Genomic DNA, 16532 nt, shown 5'->3' on the forward strand with positions numbered 1-16532 from the left:
TTTCAATGATATTTCCTCTTTCTTGGCCAAATCATCTGTAAACCTTTTCATGGATTTTCTGTATTTTTTTTCCTGTAAATACCAGATAAATGGCCACGAACAGGGAAGATTCCTGAATCTAAGTGATCATATATCAAGAACAGAGGGTTGATGGGGGAAGCATTCCCATTGTCTTAGGGCTCCGCAAAGGGATGAAACATGAACACAGGGGAAATTTTTCAAGTAGTATAGAATCTTATGAAAAATTAATATGCCATCAGAGGAATACAAGTACAGCTAAGATTAATGAAAGGTGCTTAAAAAATTATAAGCACACAAACTGATTTGATTAAAAAATAATCTCACTAGTTGTCCTATAATATTCTTCAGCTTATCCACATCTATCCTGTCAGATGGTTATGATTAAAAATAGGTCAATGTCAGGCTACTGATAAAAATCACATGCAAAATACACATGCAATAGATAATACAGGAATGCCCAGACAGTTTTAAATTAAACAAACAAACAAACAAAACTATTTAATGCCCTTTTTAAAAGAGTGAAAAAAATTCTAGCATCTTACCAGAGTCTTTACTAGCTTTTCTGCCTTCACTTTTATTTCTCTCTTTCTCACATGTGTCTTTATCATCAGCAACAGCCACTGATGAGCTTTTAGCAGACCCTTCTGCATCTTCAACTTGTTCTTCTGTGAAGGAGCATTGAAAAAAATGACAAAAAAGCTAACTTAGGGACCGTTCAACATCAGTTGTAAATATGATCTTTAATAAGATCAGGATTACATTTAATGAGACGTTGTAAGAAAAGAAGAAATTGAAAGGATACTTAGAAGAGATGAGATATCAATTATTAATAATCTGTGTTGTTATGGTGTAGCCCTGGAACCATATTTTCTTAGACATACAGTGATACCTAGTGCTACAGAACAAGTAGATATTATTGGCTACAAATAATTTGTATTACTAAAGTAATGTATTCAACATAATAAGTTCTATATAGTAATGTATTTGAGAAACCTCTCAAAAATAAATCTGATTAGAATCCATACATTTTGCTAATTTCAGTCTGTAAATACAAGGAGATCTCAGATTTCTTCTTCAGGAGGAACGAGTTGGGGGTAAATGAAACAACTTGGCATATTGCCTCTAAAAAAGTGACCTTACCTACACCTCACTTACATGTTCACACCAGCTAGATTACATGAAAATCTTCACAGTAACTCAGCCCAATTTAATTATTCAGTAAATCTTAGCTATGTTGCTACTAGTGGATTAATCTTTTTATGCAGTTAACTTCTAGGCTAAGGCCATGTAGCACTAATCCGTGAAAGGCCTACTGTTCCTTTTCATCTTGTGATCATTTGTCTGTGACTGTGCTGATGTCACATTTTAATGAATTTTAGCAATCTGAGTAATGCCAGATAACCAGACTTGCAACTCCCTACTGCATAGCATGCTGTTTTCATCGCAATACAAGAAAGAAAGAAAGAAAGAAAGAAAGAAAGAAAGAAAGAAAGAAAGAAAGAAAGAAAGACAGACAGACAGACAGACAGACAGACAGACACATATTTTCCAGTGCAGGATGAGAGAAGGTGATCAAATGGGATTCAAAACACCGGGCTGCTCAATTTCATAAAGTCTTTAATGACCATATAAATTAACACTGAAAAGGCAAAGGGTCACAGACATGCATTTGCATACACGCCTCTATTCACTTTTGATAAGCAGAGCATTTTTTGCTTGGGGAATATGATACAATTAACCCTTCAGCTACCATACAAAATGCAGCTACCAACATTTTAAGTGTCAAGCATTAACTGAAAATTACACACTACATAAAATTTTCATTGTAAATGCTATAGTGATTGAAAGGGGAAATTGTGGCCCCTTCCACCCCCCATGTTTTATTAATAACATTCTGACAGCAGAATGAAATATCCTCTGTCATACGGAGCAGCTGAGCACAGAAAAATTGCTACTTAGTGTTTTACTTGCAGTGGAGCTGAATATACAAGAAAACAATTGAAGCCACTATCAAGCTATTATATACAATATAGATGGAAAGATAGAAATAGATATAGCAGGATATTTTGCATTGATTTCTCGAGTACACCATACTGTAAGCTAAATATCAACAGCTTTTTGGGGAGAAATATTTTTGGGAAACAGAAATATTGGGAAACAGGAAAAAAGAAAAGAAAAGAAACAGCCTTCCTTAAAATGTAGATGTAATAATAATCAGCAATGAATGGAATAAACAATTCCCTTGGTATTAGCATGCTTTTCCCCCCTCTCTCAGTGGTATAACTAATCAAACACTGTAAGGTTCCTAGTCACAGCTGGAAACAATGCTGTGTTTATTAAGGGTGATGGGAGGGCACAGTTTGGGATGCTGTAAGCTTGTGATTGTGACTAGACCGGGCTATGTTAATGCAAGTATACACAGAGAGAGAGATGCGTGCACCATGTGCACATTGCACATCTAGTCCAAACTCATGGCCTAACACAACCTATGGCAATTCCAGGCTGAATATGCTCTCAGATGGATAGATCTCCTCCCCCTTCTTTTGATTTACCAGTCTATCTCCAGCTGGGAAAGAAAACGAAGTGTCAAAATGACACGGAGCATCCTTATTTTGAAGGAGCATAAATGCTGTCAGAGTAAGCATGAATAAAACAGTGTATGTTTGTGTGTGCGCGCGTGTGTGTGCAAAGAGCACAGACCAGGAGAAAATAAGGAATAATAATTTTTAAAAAGAACAGCGACGTTGTCATCATCTGGGTCTCATCAGGCAATTTTAGCTGGGTGCTCTTTTTTCTGGTATGTGTTTTAAGTATGAGAGAAATTCCCAGACATGTTCTCCTATACATCATCATGGTGTCTGACCTCCACCTGACCCTAGCAACAGTTTGAGAAATCTAAATGTGAACAAAGACTCTGTGTCAGCAGCAGGGAGAAATTGTTAGGTAGACTTTTGCCCATCAACTTAATCGCAAACAGCAGTTTTTAGGCCATAACTTTACAGGGCTCCACCAAGGCACAAGCACATAACCTTTGGAGGTAGAACTGCCCTTTACCCCCTCCTCCCGTCTGTGATTTTTCTCAGTCCTCAGATATTTCCTTTGATGTAGCAAGGCAATTAGATCAAATGCTCAAGTACTGAAAGCCGGTTTTATGATTTCGAAGGTGAGAGCTGTTTATTACAGGTTGGCTCCTGAGGGTCATAAAGACTTTACAAAATATAATCGTGGAAAAAACAAACCAAATGTAACTTATACACCCCATGACCATTAATATATCATTATTATAATTTCAATTGGCAATCTTAATTTCTCAATGGCAGACACATTCAGAAAATGGTTTGGCTTCCTTCTCAAAACTATGTTTAGCTTTCCTTCTAAAAACCTATTTCAGAGGCAGAAATGTATTACTGAGGGTGCTTTGACTCTGTTTAGGAAAGCATGGGGAAAATACTAATTTTTTCCATTGCTACATTGTTGCAAATGTAATTAGCAGAATACGGAAAATTAAACGTTATGCATACTAACATATTTAGGTGTATGAAATGGAATTTCACATGCTTAAAATGTATTATGAAATTGGCATTCAGTGATTTGTATTCACTGTTAAAACAGCAATGTACTTTTCTTTGTTTGTTTTTTATAATTTCATGTTTTAAATCAGTAAAAATATTGGGAGAAAGGGTATGGATTATAGTAATATAACAAAGAGAACTAGGATCATACTTGAGATAGGAGTAAGACCTTACGTCTGTTTTAAATACAGTATAGGAATTCTATTTTATACCATTACAAATATAACCTATGAAGTAAGTAGAACTTGGAATTCAGACATATTTTTAATAGTTAATGTAACACTCATCACTGCACCACAATATTATTACCTACTTTTATCTAAATACTACAATGTATTTGGAGTCCAATTACTCCTAGGCTTCTCTGAATCCAGTTCTGCTTTATATACAATATAAAAATATGCATATATGAATACTACCCTGTTAAATCTGGACAAACCAAAATTAGATATCAAAAAATACATTTATTTGATCTTTATGTTTGTGAGCTTAATCTATGACACCATCTCTCTTTGTTTAATTCACTACTCCCCACTATTATGGTCCATTGGATAGTCTCCCTTTGTTTTATACAGCTGCTACTTTTTGCCAGTGCCAAATGATGCTGAGGGCTAGATGGCAAGAAACCTATAGCAGTTAGGGAACAATACAACAGGAATCACAGCAAACCTGAGGCAGTAGGGAACATGCCCAGCAGAATCTGGATGGCAACATCTGCGTGCTTCCCAAGGTGCCATTAATGATCTTGGGTAACGATTATGGGATGTTATAATGGAACTCAATTTGTCATCTTTTTCTGGTTCAGCAGTGCACTTGATCAAAAAGCATGACCTTGGATGTGTTTCCACTTAAGTAGGGCTAACAGAAGAGAAGTCTTCCAGAAGGATCTACTTTGCATCTTGTTTTGGCTGTTTGGGGTATCCCTCTAGTTGGGAATTTCTTCAGGCTCAGAACCTGACCACAACTATATCCTCACAGCAGTGACTTCCATAGGGTGTAGAGAAGGAAAACCCAAAACTATGGACATGTTTATTTATTGTGTCTTACATTTACTTGCAGAACTCAAGAGCAGAGTATAAAACATTTCCTCCTTCATTTTTTTTTTTTTCCACTGCATCAACTCTGTTGGGTAATTTGAGCTGAAAGATAGTATCTAGGTCAGAGTCACCCAGTAACCTTCCTGAGCAGAAGATGGATTGAATCTGAGACTCCCACATCCTACTCTAACACTTCAACCACTATACTACACTGTCACCCTTTTTATAACTGTAATTTTTCATATAATTAAACCATTCTTTTTATTTAACTGTATGTTTTTGAAGGCCTTCTCAAATTTAACTTTAATTATGGTTACAATGGCTGTATAAGGTATTTGTGCATTGCAACTGTAAAGGCTGAAGATAAAAATGATTTAAAAGCTAGTTAAAACAAATTGAGGTCTGACACAGTGATTGTTCTCTACACAATTTTTCATTCAAGAAATATTTTTTAATAAGGCCTTTGGTGAGGACAGCTGACACCCTTTCTTCCCTTTCCTTCTCCTCCTCCAGGTTTGTTTTCTTGCCATCTTTGTTCTTTTCTCTTGTTTTGTTTTTCTCTTGTTCTTTGTGTTTAAATGTTTTTAACAACTATAAACCACCCAGAGTTGTTGGAAGTTGGGTGGCATATACATTCCATAAATTATTTGTTTATTTGCATAGCCACCCACCTCATGTAGTGACTGTGGGAGGCATACATAATAAAACAAAATACATAAAAGTAAAATACATTTTGTTGTTGTTTAGTCGTTAAATCGTCTCCAACTCTTTGTGAACCATATTGCGCCAGGCCTTCCTGTCCTTCACTGACTCCCTGAGTTTGCTCAGTTTCATGCTCATTGCTTCAGTGATGCTATCTAACCATCTCATCCTCTGCCGTCCTCTTCTCCTTTTGCCTTCAATCTTTCCCAGCATCAGGGTCTTCTCCAGTAAAATACATAAAAACTAATAAAACCACAATTTAAATTAAAAATAAAAACAAAGTAAAAAACAAAATGGCGAGAGAGAGAGAGAGAGAGAGAGAGATGGATGGATGGATGGATGGATGGATGGATGGATGGATGGATGGATGTTTGGAAAAGACTTCTAAGGCCCAAATGACATAGATTAGATACTTCATCGCTGACTTCTGATCACTTCTTTCTGGTAATATTGCTGATAAATGCCATGTCAGTTTAATCTAAGACCTCATTCATCTGTCTGTAGATGAGGGAGCTGATCTGAGTTGTATTATTGAAACCTGGTTATGTGAGTGTGTGGTTTAAATCTGACCAAATTCTTTCTATCAGTTCAGACTGGGAGAGAGCCACTGAGATGAGATCATGCTCATCTACCTCAGGCAGGTTATGGGATCCTTCACCTAATATGGTAAATAACACATACTGGGGATACTGTTGATGTTCCAAACCCACTGTGTTACCCAGCAACGTCCATGTACAAGTTGGTAAAGATGATCGCTAGTATGCTGTTGGAGAACTCTTGGGATTGATCCTAGAAGTCTTCAACAATCATAGTGAGGCTTCCCTATTAAGATTACCCCAGAAACTCATGGCCTCCATGACAACAACGAGTCTCATTAAAATTGAAATTGGCCAATGGTTAGCAAGGGCCATATCATTCTTTAGTTTGTGCTTCATGATAGGAGGGAGGTGGCTTGAATACTGGAAGATTAGAGAATGAGATTACTATCTGATAAATTTAGTCTCAAGGCATTCTTCTTCAGATTTAATATAAGGATTTTTTTAACTTTGATTGATAATTCTGAATTATCTTTGAGAACATCACTCCACCAGAACTGTACTATTATGAGTTTTCAAAGATGCGCTTCTGATTATGGTTTATGAATGGATGATGTCAGTGCTTAAGTAATATATTGTGGATTTGGAAGGGCAACTAGATCAGTCTGCCATTACCAAAGACTATTTGATAAATCAATCTTCCTTTTTTTAGGCTAGTAAGACATCTAAATCAAATACATATCCCCACCTTTAGAAAATCTCTAACTTTACCATATTTTACATGTTTTAATGTGCTTCCAACAGCTGTTCTTGAGGGGAATTTAAAAAAAAAAATCCCATATGTACTAAAACTTTTCTCTTGCAGCAAATGGACCACTGAATCTATAGTCCATGATAAAGTAGCCTGATTATGTTTTATAACTCCTTTTTTTCAGTAAATCTTCCAAGCCATTTAGATATGTTTAATGTACCGCTGTTACTGTATGACCAATATGATTCTGTTTCTTTGAAAGTGGAATTCTAATTGTTGACTGCAATAAATATGTGTTTGTTTGCATGATATGGGAACCAGGATTAACTGTTATAAATTCTAGACTGAATCTATTATATTTAAAAAATGAAAAAGCTATACAGTTTACATGCTTATGCCAGTGACTTAAATTGAAATGGATATTAGAAAATAAATAAGCTTTTTAGTCTTTAACACATACTATTTTAAATAGAAAAGTGAATACTACTGATACACAATTATCCCTATTTATTAAATTATTTTTTAAAAACAGATGATTTCCTAAAAGTGTCATTGATTTTAATAACATAAACATTAATACATGATCCTGAAGAGTTACAATGTGTTAAAAAAAAAATCAAGGGCAATCAGCAATAAAAAGCTATCGTCAATTAATATTCTGACTGTATTCTTGTGACCTGTAAATTGTTAAACAACAACAACAACAAAAAGTATTGGCAAAGTAATGCTTCTTAAAAAAAGAAGACAAATGTGAGTGTCTATTTGCATAAGTAATCAATTAATTGATATGGATAAATAGTAATGCAATAGATCCACTGATAGTATATAAACTGTGGACCGCTTCTGGATGTGGCTTGCATTGTTGCCCTTTCTCTGTCTGCACAATTATAATGCATATAATGTTATAGGAGTCTAATCATCTTTAAGTTCTATTGGCAATGCTCACTGTTTGCCTACCCTTTATTATATCTGTACAAAGAAAACCAAAATGAGGCATTTGCTATGGACCAAAAGAGAACATTGTTAGATGTTTTAAAAATGGGTACCATTTGAAGCTATATTTGGAACATCTTGCCCTGGAGGTGAGACAGGCCCCCTCACTCCAGGCCTTTCGGAGGGACTTAAAGACATGGCTCTGCCATCTGGCCTGGGGCAGGGAGGGAAGAAATCAGAATTGGGGTTGGCTGGCCCCTTAGTGGCATGCTGTGGCCCCAGCGGCCTCTTGGATTTCTTAGCTTTTTTATTTTTTAATGTTTGGTTTTATAACTTTTAACTGTATTCATGCTTTTTAGTATGTTGTAAGCCACCCAGAGTCCCCCATTGTGGGGAGATGGGCGGGGACAAATTAAATAAATAATAAATAATAATAATAATATATCTGAAAGAAAACAACAACAAAATGCAAAGAACAAAAACGGGTCGCCCATTCAACTGTTTAATCCACTATCCAGATATTACTACTATGAAACTGTGCCACCTTATATTTCTTTTAATCTTAAAACTAGATTGTGATCAGACCCCTCTTCAAACAGAAGATGCCTCCAAAACAGATGATTAACAGCCTTCCAAATACAAGCTTTAGAGTGTAAGTCTTAAACAAAAATAACATTGCTAGGTGTAATTAAGCTTCTAAGTGACGCCATCTTGAAAATTATTTTATGGGAACCTGGAAGGAATAGGAAATATGCATTATCTTTTCATCTATTGGTCCAGAGGAAAGATGGGCAACCACAATATGTTTTTGTGACTCTAAATCGCCCCAGAATTGGACCACTGATATTAGAGACACGCTGCCAAATAACCATTGCACAACTTTTTGCTTTGTAAAAGTAAAATAAGTGAAATATGCTTAAAATATCTATTTTACTTAACATACATACACAAAACTCAAACAAAAGAAGCTTAATTTCACTGCAGTTTCCTTTAAGTTTCTGAAGTGATTTCAGCTATCACAAGAGACTGTAGAATAGTCCTGGCGTCCAAAATGTAGATCTTACCCGAATTAAATACAACCTCTGGCAGACAAAATGTGTGTTTCCCAGTAAAGCAAAAAGAGTTGGTTGGAGAATAAATCACTAAACAGAAAGATGTAAACACATACATATACACTTTAATATAAGGAAATTCCTTAGGAAAGTTGTGAGCCAATTCAGTCTCAAAGGAATAAAAAAAATGGCTAAAGGAAATCTGGGAAATTTTAGAGAAGTGAAATAAACTTGGTATTAGTCATCACTGGCAATATAGCAGAAGAATTAAAGTGACAAAAAATAATCAAAATTTTGAATTAAGAATGGTCAAGACAAAGTATTTTCTTATCCTACAATTTAGAAATGTGAATATGAAGCTTAAAATGGTAAATATTTTTAATATGAAGCTTAAAATGGTAAATCATATTAAGATTAGGTCCTGGTGGCAACACAGATTTCTCCAAATAGTTTTCTTGGCAACATTATGGAAGTGATTTGACTTCACAGTCTAGCCTACAATCCTGAGATTTTCTAGTGTCTCCATTTTAAGTGCTTCTTCAAGATTAGTCAGGATCACTAAAATAATGTAACCTAACATCAGAATCATTCCTTTTACCCTTATCTGAAAATCTGAAAATGTAAAAATTGAGTACCTACACTTTAGACTGACAATCATCATCATCATCATCATCATCATCATCATCATCATCATCATCATCATCATTGTGAGATGGGCGGTGACAACTTTGAGATAGATAGATAGATAGATAGATAGATAGATAGATAGATAGATAGATAGATAGATAGATAGATAGATAGATAGATAGATAGATAGATAGATAGATGGATGCAAAATTATGGACACTAGGCTACAAAGAAATGATTAAATTCAGATCTACAATGACTGTAAGGTATAAATCCTTTGCAGAGAGGTTCCCCTTTGTAGGGCAGCTTTGTAGCTTCTCTGTCTTGTTAATCTAGGATTGACAGCTCCAATTAAAGTCATTTCTAGGGATTCCTCTCTATCCCATCATAAATATGATGCATTTTATATGTGTGCACTAAAAAGAATGGATAACTATGAATGCCTATCTGATGCCACATATTGAAAAAGGCAGAGCACAACAAAATACAAAACTAATAATTACTGATTAAAATTAATTCCCTAAAATAAGGAATTCCATTGTAAAATTATAACTGCATGTATCATCTAACGCAGTGCTTCAGATTCAAAGGCAAAATGTGCTCTGGACTACATAAAGGAGCTCACACAGCACCTTTCTGTGACTCCTCAAAGTAGCTGCATCCTTTTGGGCTGCTGTTCACAGCTGCACATCCCAGGAAAAGGTATTTGGACACAAATTGAACAAATAAATTAATTTGTGGGACCACCTGTCTCCCATTGTGTTGGCCTGACTGGTAAGATCCAACAGAGAGCATATTTCAGGCCCCATCTATTAAGCAATGTCATCTCATGGAGCCTAGGAGGCATGCCTTCTCTATTCTACAAGTGTCCTCTGAAACAACACTTCCCTTGAGGTCCACACAGCCCTGATCTTGCTTGCCTTGAAGAAAGGGCTGAAGTGCTGGCTCTTTCCAAAGAGACCCTGAGCTTGGGCCTTTGGCGAGTCTACCATTCGACTGAATGTTACGGAATTGTTTGGTTTTATATCCCCCAGTCTGGCTATTGTAACTCTGTTTTAACTATTCTAGTGTTTCTATCTTTGTTAGCCACCCAGAATATTGTATTAGTGAGCGTCTGTAAAAGTTGAAATTATAAACAAATGTTCCTTATAAAGTTCCATGCTATGTCAACATTTATTACTGCATTGGTGCTGAGCTGTTTATTTTAGGAACAGAGCTTTCATGACTTTTTAGGTTAAGGGAAAAAAGTGACTTAGAAAATGTGACATATGATTTCACAATTAAAACTATTACTGTGAGAATAGAAATAAGAGTCTCACACCAGAATGCTTCCTCAAGGTCTAATGAAATTGAGCAAATGAGACAAAATGTTATTTATTACCAAAAATATTACTATGTACTCAATTTATGTTTGAATAGGAAAACTAATTAATTGAACACACAAATATATTACCATGGTGTTCTGATAATTAAAATATAATTAAATTAAAATAATATTATAATAACATAATTAAAATAACTGTGGTACTGATCTGTAATACAACTTCTTCTTGAGCTATCAAGAGTTGGGCAAGTCCTCTTTAATCTTTCTAGGAAATTATATACGATTTATTTCCATGTGATCAGATAACCCTCAGAATTGGTTTCCCTCCAAGTGCAGGCAGGTTACAGATGCTGCTTTTTTAAAATATGCAATCCATTGTAGCTATTAAAGAAATAGGCAAGAATCAGCAATTAATTAAAATCTGACAGGTGCCAGTTAAGTTGAAAACCCCATGTTCCTTGCTTGTATTATTACTCCTCACACAAAATCCTCAGCCATGAAGGATCATATCATTCCTATGCAATTGCTTATTTTTGAATTAATAACTGCTTCTGGATTTTCCAACCTTCTAATGTACGCCTTATACGGACTTGACTTTATTCCTGTTCTACATTTACATCTATCTTTTTTATTTTCTTGTGCTTGATTGGAGTTTTAACCACTCTTGCTCTCTGTTGCTTTGAACTAGTTGCATCCTGTCTTGAACCTAGAGGTTTGACAATACTGTATTTCATCCAACGCTTTACATCCTCCAAATACAATCACACCACATGACCTCAGGATACCTAATTCTGTCTTCCCTTTCCCTCCTTCAGAGGCCTATTGTTATTGCAGGCAGCAAAACTAAGCTAGTTTGGAGAACTATATTGTGACTTTTTCAATTCACCAATTCTCTGAATTATTTACACACAGACTTTCTGCACCATGTTCTGTTCAAATACCATCCCATATAATAAACTCCTTTTATCTGGTTACAGAAAACTCAAGTTTTTTCTTCTTCACAACTTGATTAGAAAATGGCTTTCTGATTTTAGATCTGCATTTGCCAGGTCAACTTTTCCTAACTGCTCTTTGAAAAGTGTGTTTCATCTAATTACAAAGCAAAAACTTATCTTCGACATAACATAATGTGGAATATCATGAAACTGATTGTATGGAGAGAAGCAACTCCATTTTCTGTTGCATCCTTTGGGAAATGCATACTAGATGAAATATAATAAAATTGGTTTATACTGGCATTTTGTTAGGGAATAAATGTCTGTTAAATGCAAGCTCACTAATACGTCCATTTTTTCTGTTATAGTGGAATATTTTATCCATAATCAAATGCTTGATTTGATATTTATTTAAATGGCTACAGAAGAAAATTTTTGTTTCTTTAAACAGATGCAAGAAAGACAGATACTTTTTTCTAGATCATATGTGATACAGAGGCATCCATGAGACCTGATACATGCGTCAAAAACTCTGCCAGTTTGTACATGCATGCAATGTGACAATCTCTTTGTACAAAAGAGGTGGAGCTTGTGTCCCCACAATAAGATGCTGCTTTTGTCATTTGCCCACTTGACCCCTTTCACAGAAGCCTCTGATGTGATATTAACAAATTATAACTGCTTCAAGATTTCTGACTTGCACCATATATCATCTCCCAATGAATTTTAAATGCTGATTAATTCAAAATTATTTCTCTCTCTTTTTACATACACACAAATACAAGGAAATGTACAAATGCATACATACACATGAAGCTACTCCTTTCTGAATAAGGTTATACAAAACACATACACAAGGACTAAAAATACCATGCTGAAGAAATAAAGGTATGAGATGAGAAAAAGAAAAGGAGTCTTAGATATATCTAGTTTATATAAACACCATTTACTATATCTCTCAAATTATTCCCTGTAAACCCACCACACTGCCTTTTGCTTTTATTTTATTTTAAAGACCAAAAAGTAAGCAAGTAGGCAGTATGAACCAAGAGAACAAGATGAAGAATTAGCATATTAGTGATACAGAAATTCGTGGAAAACATTAAATATTGCCAGCCTTCTATGCAAGACATACTAACTAGACCATCCACACTGGAGCATAATTCAAACACAGCATCTTTGAGCAGCAATCACAAATGAGCAAAATTTAGCAATTTCACAAAATTAGATTGGTCCACTAGTAAAATGCATACAGCTTTCATTTTAAGCCTATGTTAGGCATATTTTCAAAGAATAGTATTATGATGATGATGGTGATGATGACGACGATTTAGTTGCATTGGGCTTCAAGTAGTAAAAGAGTGACTGAAAATCAGATGATACTACAAACCCACATGTTCACTCGGAAACCTTCAGTGCTATGGTTCTTTGATAGCTGATTACTGATATTACATTAGGCATGATCCAGTGAACATTAAGTAAAACCCTAGAAAAGTTATTTTTTGTGTATGCTTTCATTACAAGGCTTGTATCTGAAAGGCCGTCGGCTTTCTCCTTAGCTAGTACCTTCTGTTGAATCATTCAATCAGCAAACGTCATATAAAGATGCCTAGTACTTATAGCGGTTAATTGACTGATAGGGGATACCGTCAGGCCCCTTGTAGCTGCTCACGACCAAGAACACTAGATTCTTAGAATCTTATTGACCAGACTTTAAAAGGGGTTAGGTTACATAATCTTGGGAACTGGACATGTGTATTTTAGCACCCAGTTTGTCAATAGCTTCATTTAGGTGGAGGTTCTGTGATCCTCTGGCTGACTGCCTCATAAAGCAGTGGGAAGGTTGCTATTGGCTTCCTTGATATGGGAGGAGCACGCAGGTGCCCTGCAATATTTTGTAAACAGCCCTCCTCTTTTCCAGGCTCTGAGAGTCCATTTAAATTAGCCAATTTGAATCATCACCTTTTTTGAAGACTGGAATTATAATTGACCAACCCCACACTTTATGCATTCTTTTATATTTTTTTTCTCCCCCTTTCTTCCATGTCTATTTTTTTTACTAAGATCCATTAGAATCTTATCAAAAATGGTTTGTCTCACATTCAGAACCTTTCATTCCCTGGATATCTTTAATTAATTCTCTGAATCTTTCATCATAAACAAACCAAACATACTTTTCGATTTTTATTCATTTATATTTTTCTGAGGCTGTATGTACGTATGAACACATGAATATGCTTAAACCATATATTCAAAACAGACATTTTTCTAATCTAATCAGTCATCATTCTAATTTATTCTTGCATATCTGAATGTCCCATAACCCTTTTCAGTGCTCTCTGGTCTCATACCTCCCTATCAACTAGCAGAATATTATTCATTTTCTGTATCACATTTATTTGAAATGTTGCATGTTTTTCCTCCAGACTCATTTCTGGCATCCTGAATGTATGTCAGGATACTGCATATCCCTCCATATTGCCTGGTGAGATGGTCTCTAACGTAGAGATCCTAGCATGTATAGAATAGCGTGAGTATAACTGGGATAAAACTGGGTTTTTGTTGTGCTTTTGGCACACTAGCCAACATATGCCAAGCCTGCCTGATACCTCCCTTATCATTAGCAGGTAATTCTGCAAACGGTACGAGTAGAACTAAGCAGCATTACTCCAGAAAGTCAGAAGTATTTCAATAGACATGTATCATTTATACTTTACGTTTCATAGTGGAGAAAAATAAACAGTTATCAAGACCACTATTTATCACGACCCAAAGTTTCATTGTACTGCTTGCATCGTTCATTTGTGTTCATTTTGGTTCATTTTTTAATTTTTGGGGAGGTGCGTACTTTAAAATTACATGAAAGGGAAGGGGGATGGCCAAAGGTTTAGGAACCCCTGAGTTAAAGGGAGATTATCAAGCTTTCTAAAATGTTCTCACTCAGAACAATAGAAAGCAATAATTATTACAGTTATTATTATGACACAAATAGGAATATTTTTCTCCTGGACATTACACATACTATTTATTTTTTCACGTTGCTTGTATGCCACCCATTCCTTCACGCTTGAGGTGGCTAACAATATTAACATATACAAAGTTCAAGAAATCCCTTATCTGTATATGCATAAAAAACAAAAAATAAGCACCAACCAATAAAAATACCAGGTGACTTCCTGTCCAAGAGCACCCCCCTCTTCTGCAATGGAATCAGCTTTCCTGATTCCTAGGGAAGATGAGCCTAACTGAATTCCTACTGGGAGTTCCAAAGAGTGGGGGCAGCCACTGAGAATGTCCAGTTAAGAAGCTGTGTCAGGTAACAATCATATAAGGATGGGACTTGGAGGGAGTGGGCCCTATTTGAGCTGGTTGGATGGGCAGATAAATACAATAAAAGGCACCTCATCAGAAAATTGGGTCTGGAGCCATAGAAGGCTTTAAAGATTACAATCAACACCTTGAATTGCACTTGGAAGCGGCCTGGTAACCAATGCCGCTCCCAAAGCAGTAGAATCATATGAAAAAATCAAAATATCCCCATCACTGCCTGTAGCTTCCAGATATTCTGTAGCTTCTAGATATTTTTCAGGGACAGCCCCATGTACAGCATATTGCAGTAGTTCAAGTGAGAGGTGACCAGGGCATGAATGCTTGTAAGCAGGTTATCCCTACCCAGGAAAGTTGCAATTGGTACACAAGATGTAATTATGTAAAAGCCCTCCTAGCCATTGCTGCCTCAAACTGAACCATCTCTGAAGGGGGAACATAAGCTTGATCAAAGTCGAAGATGGAATTTCTTTGGAATAATTTGAGCACAAACCCAAAGTCACTCTGTCTTGGAGGGATTCAGTCTGTTCCTCCCCATCCAAACCATGATAGTCTCCAGGCACTAGGGTCATATCCACTGTATCATCTGTTTGGTCTGGGTCTATAATTGCCAAGACAATTGGACTGAGAAAAAGGTTCTTGAGCTGAAGGGACACCACTACTTCTGAGGAGACAGAAATGTTCCCTCATTCAAAGAAGCATTGTTTACTGCTTGGATCCAATTTTCAACAACCTCATGGAAGGCCTTAACCAACCATGAGGTACAGGGATCCTACTGAGAAGTGGCAGATATAACACTGCAGAGCGTCCTAGCCACTTCATCACGACTCACAGATTTCAAAATGATCACAGATCACATGAGAAGACTCCAGTCATTTCCACTGGCACTGTCCAGCTGGAGTCTAGCTCATCTCAGTTCTGAGCAGTTTTGTTTGCTAATGCTGTGAAAATGCAGCTTTCAGATGTCTTGGTGAACACCCTTCCCTAAAAGGGAACAAATTGTCTTAAAAAGGATCGCTAGATGATGCTCAGCAGACACAAAAACGGAATACATACGTACATACATACATAGACAAATTACCACTGTGTAGGATCAAGCTTGAGCTCATACTGATATCTGGTCAGACTTCAGATGGATCTTCTTTCAGCAGCATTCCAGGTATCTAATCTCTCACATCATCTCCTGAGCTCCTCAGTAAACCAAGAGGCTGCAGTGGATCTAAAGCAGCCCAATCCAACACCTCAGAAGCTTCATTATATTGGGCAACCAAAGTCTCAGGTACTGCCCAAGAGATCCTTGTGAAATGCTCCAAGAGCCCTCTGAAAACTAGCAAGATCCATTTAGCAGACCTATCCTTCCCCACCATGGACAGGGACTGCACTACAGAGCACCACAGCAATCAGAGAAGTTTATGACAAGGATTGACGTTCAGTGCCTCCCATTTCAAATTACATGTATCTTCTCTGAGACAAAAACCAGATCTAGTATGTGACCTCTTATCTGTGTTGGACCTTTGATAAGTTGGGTCTATGGTTGATAATGCTATCTGTGCAGTAGTGGCTTTTGATACCAGCAGAGCCTTGAGGATGACAATAGTAACTTTCTCCCCTTCTCAAAGTCCACAGGTGGGCAGGTTCTGAGTGAGAAACTTTCCCTTCCTCCCCAACCTAGGCTTCAGTAACTACCAGGTCTACCCTCTCATTCATAATCAAGT

At 36.4% G+C, this 16532-nt stretch overlaps 1 protein-coding gene across 2 annotated transcripts in view; it reads right to left on the bottom strand.

Moving 5' to 3' along the window:
- The window catches only part of ZFHX4 (zinc finger homeobox 4), a 174655-nt gene that overhangs the window by 31070 nt on the left and 127053 nt on the right, over positions 1–16532 (bottom strand). For both annotated transcript variants that reach the window (XM_088149216.1, XM_088149215.1), the window contains exon 5: positions 564–686. In XM_088149216.1, coding sequence (XP_088005342.1) covers positions 564–686 — 123 coding nt within the window. The remainder of the gene's footprint in view (positions 1–563; positions 687–16532) is intronic.

This window comes from Python bivittatus, unplaced genomic scaffold (genome assembly GCF_059951505.1).
Source record: "Python bivittatus isolate LINGU-HERP-01145 unplaced genomic scaffold, Pbiv_v1 ctg000590_np1212, whole genome shotgun sequence".
Taxonomy (NCBI): domain Eukaryota; kingdom Metazoa; phylum Chordata; class Lepidosauria; order Squamata; family Pythonidae; genus Python; species Python bivittatus.